Raw genomic sequence first — 10,332 nt, 5'->3', positions numbered from 1 at the left:
GCATTCTGACCTGGCCAGCTGTTCTGTTCAGTTATATGCCTTATGTTGGTGGCAGGGAAAGTGTTAACGGAAAAGTGATTTTAGAAACATTAAGGGGTCTATTCACTAAGCTGCCGTAGGCAGCCGAGTGACTAACAGACCCCAAGCGAAGTGAGCTGAACGCTGTTCGGCTATTCACTTCAGGCTGGTACGGCTGATTCCAGCCGTATATCAGCTGAAATCAGCCGTACATCGGGGGCCTTCGCGTGGCTTCGGGTCGGCCGAACATGCTCAGCATGTTCGGTCGACCCGAAGTGCAGAAGGAGTTCGACTCAGCCTATCCAACATCTGGATCGGCTAAGCCGAACCTACGGCAGGCTACTCGCTGCTGTATGGTCTATTCTCATAGATGCCGAACAGCAGTGAGTAAATAGCCGAATGCTGCTGAGCGGCATTTGGCTCGGCACCTCTGTGGAACCAAGCAGAATAGAAAAATAGTTAAAAAAAGTAGAAAACTATTTTCTATTGGCCGGGTGGTTCTGCTGCCGTAAAAAAAAAAAAAACACACCATAGGAATGCATAACTAGATTCCTATTGGCTAATTTGCATGGAAATATAACAATTGAGATACATTTTCAAATAGATACAGTTTTGTAAACCAACAGAATTATGAAAAAAAAGGAAGTTTCCTAAAGACAAGATAACTACATGAAAACAAACAAGATGGGTCAATCCAAGCTGATATGTGATAATAAATGTAATATTAAGAAGGAGGTTCAGAGGATTGGGAAATTGTGAAATGTGCCCCGTGCCAGACTTGCTCTCCACTATAAATGAAGAAGCTGTGAAAGGTAGCACAGGCTGTGTACACTGACTGCCACAATGCAGAAAACCCAAGTGAAAATCTTGATGCTCTTTTCACTTTGCTATGGCATACTTGGAAAGCCAATGCCACCAATGAAAACTGAAGGAAACATGACTCCTGAAGATCACAAGTTTGCGGAGGTATGTTTATTGTGTATGTTTAGCAAAATGTAAGTAATATTAAAGTCAAAAGGTTTTTAAGTTATTTTAAATGCTGATTAAATAACTTACAATGGATGCTGCTCTTTGATGTTAATAAGTTTTAGTTTCCTGCAGAATCAGCTGCTCCCCTGAGCACTGACCCTGATATACTATTATAGGGTGGCTCCTTGCAGGATCCTTTGGAACCAATCTAGTGTGTGCTATTAAGCTGTGTGTGTCTCCACAAACAGGCACAGCAAGGCAAGCCACCCCCCCCCCTAAGCTAGTAGATGGAAGGCTACTGGAGACTGCTCTGTCCCTTGTGATCTTGTATTGGACATTGAGGGAAGCTGAGCTTAGAGTTGCAGTCAGCTGTTCGAAAACATGATGGCTGTGAGTGTTTGGGTACAAATGTAAATAAATACTTGCTAGGCAATTTATATTTGTTTGATCTGGATTAATTAATCAAAAAAGTATGACCCCCCCCCACTGTGTGCTGTGCTAACTCCTACATCACTATAGGACACAACAGGAGCAACTGCTGAGCACAGACATAGTAGACACTCCCACAAATTGTTTAGAAGAGACTTTGGCAGAGGGTTTCTGCTTGATTGGTATATATTTTTACAAACGTCTTCACAAGTACAGCTTTTATTGGCAGATTTACTTAAGCCAAACTAGACAGTGGATGACATTGTCCCCTACTGTGGGATGTTAATTATGAAGGGAGGGAGGGACTGGTTGTAGATGATATAGTAGAGGAGTTAGAGACCTATTACTTGGGAAAGATAGGCATAATAGAGGCCGGGTCGGCTAGGCTCAGCTACAGCAAAGTACTACTCCATCCAATTAAACCAAGTATTAAAGAACCTGGAATCCATTGATTTCAAAGAACTGGTCAGGTCTTCCATATGTTTTAAGTCTACAGGCAATGGTTTGTTGGATATGGGATGGTTTTGGAGGACCAGATAAAGTTGTTCAAAATAGAACAGGGGGGTGTTAGATAAAGAATTCCAGGTAAAATGTTCTGTTTAATTACATTGCATCTCAGCATTCACGAAAAGCTGTTTGTGGTTCAATTAGCCAAGTCATTTCAAAAGGTGGAGATGAGGGGGACAAAATTAAATTGGCAAATGTTGTATGGCCACCATAACACCTGATGGGTGAGAAGGCCCACTTGAAGGCAAAGTGACAGGTTTACTTTATGTGGACCTGGATTTCGAGATTAGATCTGGTTTACTGTATAATAATAATAATTAAATTATATTTTTTATATTGTTTGTTTATACATATGTTGCATACTGTATGTATTGGTTTTTATTTTTATGGTACATAAGCTGGTACCAACTGTGCTACTGCTGTAAGTTATCAAAATTTCTCTTTTTGACAAGGCTTACCTAAAAAATTTCTACACATTAAAAAACAAATCAAGAAATACATTTGCAGAAAGGATGAGAGAAATGCAAAAATTCTTTGGAATGCGTGTAACAGGGAGGTTGGACACCAAAACAATGAAGATGATGAAAACTCCCAGATGTGGCATGCCTGACTTGGCAGAAATTACTGGTATCCCTGGAAGACCAACGTGGAGACTAAATTCCCTGACCTACAGGTAGGATTCCCATGGATGATAGAATACTTTCTGCTAAAGTCATACCAGTTCAAGAAAGATTCTGATTGTTTAAAATCTCACTCTAGAATATAAAAAAAATATCCTTCATTCATGTTTGCAAAGTATTTCTCACGCTCTACATACATTCCAGTTTTGTCCTCTATGTTTTCCTCTTCCACTGGCTGCTGGTCTTCTTCCAGGTTGAATGGTGTCCAGCTTTATTTAGCTTGTTTCCTTTAAGCCTTATAGCAGAATGCTGCAGAGTCTGCTACTCACGCATCACAACTTAAGCGTCATTTTCTGCAGCATTACGGATGGCCCATCCCTGGAGGCAAGGGAAAGCCAGAAAATGAGGAAGAGAAACCTGAACATTTCATGATCAGCCAGGATTCTACTGGAATAACAGAACTTTTTTAAGTATGAAAGGAAGAAGGGGAAATAGTGAGGTGATTGAGGGACTCATAAAGCTTGTGTTTGACTTTAACCAGTTGTGGACATTGGGCATGCTACACACACCCAAAAAAACTTTATCAAATTACAGAGGGTATGTATAATACACCCTGTCCTTTTATCCAGCTGATGCTCCTCCTTTGCATTTGCTAGCATTACTGACTGTCAAAATGGCAGCCGGGAGTTGCTGTGTGAATACAGGAGATATTACAGCTTCTGCTGTTAAAAAACAGACCGTTCATTGTTTATAAACACTATTTAAATGGGGGCTAGAGATACAAAGTAACATTGTTACTTATGTATTTACTCTGTTCCATTCATCTACACAGATCAAAGGGATATGCAAACTGTATATGATATTAATTAAAGCTACCTGGCAAGCAAAAAAGCTATTTATCATATTATGTTGATTTTATTTGTATTTCTCTAACTATTATTATTTACTTCTTTTTTTTTTTTTTAATCGTTTAGGTTTTTTTAGTGTCACATTGAAAAAAAGCATATATTTTATTTGTAATAAGTTTGCAGTGCTTTCTACCACAATCATAATTTTGGAGTCATTTTAAACAGCACACATTATAGAATAACATTTATATGTTTTATGTACACTAACACTATTTTTATTAAACTAACACTGATCAAAAAAAAAAGTCAATTTTTAAGTTTTATGTTTGTTATCTATAGAATGCATTAAAAAGAATCACTTTTGCATGACAATATCATCAGTTTCCTGACAAAACTATATATGCATTAATGTGTTATGTAAGTAAGGTTGTCTGTGACCCTACTAGGGAGATTCCTCCTTCTTTATTTATTCTGCCAATGCAAGAAATAGGAAGTGCGGACGTTACTAAGACAGGAAGATACTGACTTCAGTAAAAGCATTGTCAGAAGCTTTAACCCTTTGTCACGCTACTAAAAATATTTTTGTGGCCCCAAAACAAAACATCTATTTAATGATGCATATTGTCACAAGAAGAGCAAGTATAATTTATAGTGAGCCTGAGGAAGGGACACTGCGTGGTCCTGAAATGTTGCCCTTCTTGTGACAATATACATCAATAAATAGATGTTTTGTTTGGACACATTTCTCCAATGTGCTGGTGACATCTTGCTTCCTACATTGATCAGAGCAGCGCCATACTCAGTCATTACAGCGCCCATCTCAAGGGGTTTACCGGTAACAGGGGCGGAAATACTGCCAGTGCAGCCGCACCGGGGCCTGAAGCTGTGGGGGGCTCAGAAGGGTGCGGGCCTGGGCACCCCCCCAGTGGAAAATGGGGCAGTGCAGGGTCCCGGTGTTAGAAAACCGGGGCCCCGCACTGCCGACGGGCTTCTCAGTAAGGGGGCGGGTCCTGTGACACACCTTCACTCCTGGCCGTGTCCCTAGTAACAGGCAGTAACAGGCACACCGACACCTTCTTGCTGCGATCCTGTGATGCTCTGGCTGGGTGAGTCCAAACAGCGAGGGGAGGGGGCGTGGGGGATGCCGAGGGTTGTGTGCTGCGATTTCATTTATTTAGGAAAGTGGATTATAATGGGGAACATTAATCTGTAATGTTCCCTATTATAATCTATTTATCTGATTAAATGATTACCATCAGGGCCAAAGCTTTCTCAGCTGTTCCAGGGCAGATCGGCATCGCAAAGCGCATGTGCAGGAGAACCGATCTGCCCTGGAACAGCTGATCGGTCCTGAAATGTCACTTCTATCCGACTTTGTGAGTATGGTGGGACGTGAGACCGCAGTCGCAGAGTCGGAGAGAAGTGACATTTCAGGACCGATCAGCTGTTCCAGGGCAGATCGGCATCGCAAAGCGCATGTGCAGGAGAACCGATCTGCCCAGGAACAGCTGAGAAAGCATTGGAATGCTTCATCTATTGGTGGTCACACATTCCACCGCCAAAAAACTGGGCGGGATTACGATAAAACGTGTGACCACGTCACCGGTCACACATTCTAACGTAGTCACAAACTAGAACACCGCCATCAGGGGGTATGGCCGCTACCCATGTGATGGGTCTGGGCAGACTGGGGGGCCTCTTACATGGGTATCAGCTGTACCAGGGGCGGCATGGCAGAGGTGTCAAGAGAGAGGGTGGAGGAGGCCAGGCCCCAGCAGCAGCAGGTAAGAAGAGTTGGGAGGAGGTACAGGGAAAGGGACCCCGATGACCAGCCCACCTGGGACCCTGCAGAGCCGCCATAGAGAGTCTCAGGTGGGCTATGCAGGATCTATGGTGTGCTGTTGCTGGGTCTTTGCACAGCATTACTTCCTATTACACTGCCATTGTGATTATATCTGATAACTGATAATACATAGGGAAGTCCACAGGCACACAGCAGGAAGTGGTTACAGTCTTAGCCATGGTGGTCCGTATATCTCTGCACTACCTGGAAACACTGTTTTTCCTTTAACCAGGGCAAGTAAATAGGAAATGTCTAAAACCATGACATGGTTTGTATAACTGCTAATAAACAGGATTATTCTGCTAAATTAGATGAAAGCTAAAACACAAGTGTTGCCTTAGCAATCAGTTCATAGCTACAATATTCTTGTGCAATAGATATATGACCTGTTTATAAATGCGTGTGTATAAAGACACTGTATATGTATTTTTTACCTTATCTTGCTGAGGTTCCTGATTATGTGCTACTAAATTTCTATTGTTGCATTGCTTTTTTTGCGCAGATTCCTGAATCACACTCCTGACCTGCCTATGAATGTGGTTGATGACTCAATAAAGCGAGCTTTCGATGTCTGGGGCCAAGTCACTCCACTCACATTCACTAAAGTTCCAAATGACCAAGCTGATATAATTATTCAATTCGCAAGGTTGGGTAAGTAAACCAAATTAAATTGTCCACATGTCTCCTGTTGCTGATCGGAGACAGTTATCTCCACTTGGAACACTTGTCAAATGGCTGCTTTACCAGCAATGCCAAGCACCTCAGAGAGCTGTTCTGCCTTCTTTATTGATGCAAAGCCAAAACATTTCAAGCTAAACTCTATGCAGTTATAAAAACACAAATGAATGCAGCACAGTAATAACTAATACATGTACATCAATAAATGTACAGGTATTTTTCATTGCAAACATTGGACGTTCCTGAATGTGACTTGTATCAGCCTTTTGAGGTCCCTGTAAAGCAGGGCTGGAATGTGAGAGCAAGAAGCAGTACAAAGAACCAGTCAGTTCATGTACTGACAAGAAGCAAGCTGATAGGAAGAGAAAGCAGAGTGACATATTAGCTGTGCTGCTTCTCCCTTTACTGCTCAGTCACAGGCTGGGGCAGGTATAGGACAACCTGGGCTCAAAATAAATGGGTTAAATATTGCTGGCAATCAGACTGAGGATATCTAGTGGCAGAAAAAAAGTGCGGTGGGAGAAACTCTGGATAGAATATGGCAGTTAAACCCGGCTTTATTTTATTTTGAATGGGCTATTTATTTTATCTTGTTAGTTTTGCCTGGAATTTTGCTTTAAACCAACTAGGGGGGATTTATCGAACAAGTTGTCCAGAAAATCATGTACTTTTTCCAGTGCAAATCCAACTGCCTCTCATATATGAAAGAACTGGTGGTAGGATTTGAGTATGGTGCATGCTGTGCATTGATCCTGGCTTCAGTAGCCAGTTGACAAGCAATGGATTTTGAAAGCTAAGCCATGTTGTGGTGGCATCCACACAAATGGTCAACAATGAGCATGGTGGGAACCCTGCTGATCAGCTGTGGAGGGGGCTCATGCTTGGAGGTTTAAATGAGAAGTAAAGCTAAACATTTTTTTTTGCCTTTACTTCTCATTTGGGTTGGAGTACATTTACTGTTTTTGGTAATTTGGTTAGTTTTGATTTGACATGGTAAAATCATGAATTCTTCTATCTTGCCCCATTCTCAGCAATTAAACAAACTTCTGCTCTGTGCCAATTTCAATTATATGTTAACTGCAGGGTGCGATGGAACAAATCTTTATGACAGATAATGAATAGGGCATAATGTATTTTACAATGTAATAATATTTATTATTTGATGATGTGAAATAACTGTTTTATAGCTCACAATGATCAGTCACCTTTTGATGGTCCTAATGGGGTGCTGGCACATGCCTACTTTCCGGGCTTAGGAATTGGTGGTGATGCTCATTTTGATGAGGATGAAACATGGTCAAACAACAGAGCAGGTATGTAATGTATTCTTAATGAGGTTTCTTCATTGTCATTTACTTGCAGAACACCTCCAAAAAAAAGAATTAAAATGGAAATGTGAGCTGCTTGTATACACAGGAAGCAGTTCTGGTGTGTCAACTGCCTTCTACTTACCTTTACAACTCACCAAATGGGCAGTGAATGTACCCTAACACTCCATTACTCTAACACTAGCTATAGTAAACTATAGTAAATTTAAAGGACAACTATACCTTTGGTACAGCTTGTCTTTCAAGGCATGCTTCCACTCCCTTGAGTGCAGTCGACCTGCTTCAATACTTACCTCCATCCTCGTTCCAGCTATCTTCACTGTGCGGCCATGGCCGAAGCCACACTGCCTTTCTTACGAAAATGCCTCAGCTAAATGTTCTTCACCAAGTGCATCTGCGCTGTGGCCTAATTCATTCCTATGAGGATTCATATTCATAGCACCCTCCACTTGACCTGTGTAGTATGGCTCTACCCATAGACATGAAGGGGTCCCTATGTGCATGAACAAGAGAACATAGAGAGGACACTTTTGTAAGAAAGGGAAATTAATACATAATGAAGATAAATGGAACAGAGGTAAAGGTAAGTTGTATCGGACTAGGTGAGCTGAGGGGTGGGAGCATGGCTGAAACCAACTGTACCAAACGTACAGTCCTTTAAAGAGACTCTGTCATGATACTAAACTCCTCCAAGCGAGTCATACCTGTGAATGAAGACTGTAAATACTTACCAGAGCCACCAAACATAATTCTGTTAAGTTGAACTCTTCCCCCGCATTTTTGGTTTCCCCTCCCCCGCATTTTTGGTTTCCCCTAAAGCACTCACTGACTTCTCCATATCATTAGTGTCTCCTTTAATGGGTAGAGATCTGAGGGGGAAGTCATTAAGAGCTGTGGGGAAGGAGGAGATTGAGACACCCTGTCTCCAAGCTGACTTCAGGGGGCCAATTTCTACCAAATAAAGTGGTGTTTGTTGGAGCAGGGGGGGGGTTTAAGAAAGGTAAGCATTTACATGTTTCTTAGCTATGCCTAGTATAGCAACAGGACCGAATCTGAGCCCATCCCTAATGGCAACACATGCACTTCCCATAACAGGTACCCTTAAAAGCAAACCTGTTATGACTGGCAAACAGTAAACCTGACAGATACCATTTCTAGTATACTGAATGCCCTTGGAGACCTGGACCTTGAGGCACCTAGTATGGATTGGCAGCTTCTGCCTCAGGCCATAGAGTTGGACAATGTCAGGAAGGTTGTGCCAAACCTTGGAACTGGAAGTTGACATTTGCATATTGAAGTGGGGATCATGGTGCACTTAGGAGATAAAAAGTTTATGTTGGGGACTACTATTAAAGTAATGATTACTAAATGCAAGCATGATAGACTCACTTCAAAAACTCTTTTCCCTTTGGAACAGCAAATCAACTAGCTTTTACTTAAGCAATGACAGTCTCAATATGTTTTCAGATTGTGTTTCCCTTAAATATGTTACAATTAGTGTTCTGAAACAAACATGCTATACATGAGAGTCAGAAAAATATCAAAACTAATTATTCTGGGTCACTGACTCAGGCAACATTTAGGATAAAGCATCAGAAAGACAGTCAAGGAACTAGCATTCTCGAAGGAGAGGCCAGACTTTTACTGCATGTTATTGCAATGCACATTAACACGTTTATGCATTCTTAATAGCGCCCCAATGCACATATACAGTAAGTGAAAACACACCTGTGCATTGTGGTGCACTGCATCACAGTTCAAATTCCATTCAAACATGCGAGTTGCACTAACAGTCTATTCATAATGAATAGGCAAAAACAAGGCCCATTCATGTACAAAATCAAATTTCAAGGCATTTGTGTTACCCTGCACAAATGTGTGAATGGATCCTTAGTCCGAAAAAGAGTCAACTAACAGAGAATGACAGGCTGTACAGCAAAGTTACACACAATGACAGATATCTCACATTAAGAGGTGGACAAAATAGCAGAAACAGCACACAATGTAATATATCAAGCACCATATAAGGAGGATTGTGTTCCTGCTAAATCTCGTCATTTGTGGTTTTTGCAGACACTGGGTCACAGAGGGGCTGACTCAGTTCTTTTATCTGACCTTAAGTGACATTAAGCAAATCATATTCAGCATCTATCCCTGTCATTGAGCATTGTTTTACATGCACTGTTCCTCTTTTCAGTTGCTGCTTGTCCTGATACAGAAAGAGATATTTATGACATTTCATCATTGAATGACAAAGTCTGGCTACCAGTTCACCAAGCCACATCCTGTAGTCTAAGATTTCTGTCATTAGTGCTTTAATGCAAATCAAAAGAAGGGGAAAAAACGTTTTCTAAAATGAGGAGGAAACTGGTGCTGTAGCACAAGTCTGCCCACTGCTGAGTCATCTCCCATTAAAGTACAGGTGAACCTTTCTACAAAAACCCTGCATAGGTCGCCCCCTTAGCTATAATACTAAAAATCAGACATGTAGTCCCGTTGTACATTGCCCCGCTCTCCACTGTGCAGAAAATAGATTCAGTTAACTGTAATTCAATGCACAAGTGCAACTACAAGTTTTGTAATAGGAATGAACTCCCTGGACCACCTGCCCAATAAGTTGCAGTCTGGGGCATTCCCTGACCCACAGCTGCACATAAACAAAGGAATCGGGAAGCTTGTTCTGATGTAATTGACCTTTTATGGCCACATGGCCATATTAGGCTAATGACATTGACCAAATATAGCCAGGTGGCCTTGTAAGGTCAATGAAGTCACTGTATCCCGTCCCATTGCAGCTTTGGGCGAGGAATTCCATGGCCACAGGTGATTTGGTGGCAGTAGAAAGAGTTTCCTTCTGTGTGCAGAGAAGCGCATCCCTACTCTGTAACCGGGCAGGATTGTCTCTGTCCCTTAAGAAGAGGATGCAAGATTTTAGCAAGGAACATTCTAACAGTGAGGTTCCAAAAAGGAAGATCCTGGAAACATTATTATTCATGAAGGGGGAAGGGAGGCCACATATGTGCTTGCGAGAAGGATGCTGGTGCCAGCAGGGAAGTCCCTAGAAAGGAAATTTCTGGAAACTGTATTATCCA

At 41.7% G+C, this 10,332-nt stretch overlaps 1 protein-coding gene across 1 annotated transcript; it reads left to right on the top strand.

The window, feature by feature from the left end:
* Positions 1–861: 861 nt before the first annotated feature.
* On the top strand, positions 862–9,336 carry LOC108786931 (interstitial collagenase-like). Its single transcript, XM_018556353.1, has 5 exons — positions 862–984; positions 2,376–2,596; positions 5,737–5,885; positions 7,100–7,225; positions 9,314–9,336. Exons 1-5 carry the CDS (start codon positions 862–864, stop codon positions 9,334–9,336), a joined length of 642 nt encoding a protein of 213 aa, XP_018411855.1.
* The last annotated feature ends 996 nt before the right edge of the window (positions 9,337–10,332 follow it).

This window comes from Nanorana parkeri, unplaced genomic scaffold (genome assembly GCF_000935625.1).
Source record: "Nanorana parkeri isolate BGI_ZX_2015 unplaced genomic scaffold, ASM93562v1 scaffold235, whole genome shotgun sequence".
Taxonomy (NCBI): Eukaryota; Metazoa; Chordata; class Amphibia; order Anura; family Dicroglossidae; genus Nanorana; species Nanorana parkeri.
This window is presented reverse-complemented; position numbering and strand designations above follow the sequence as displayed.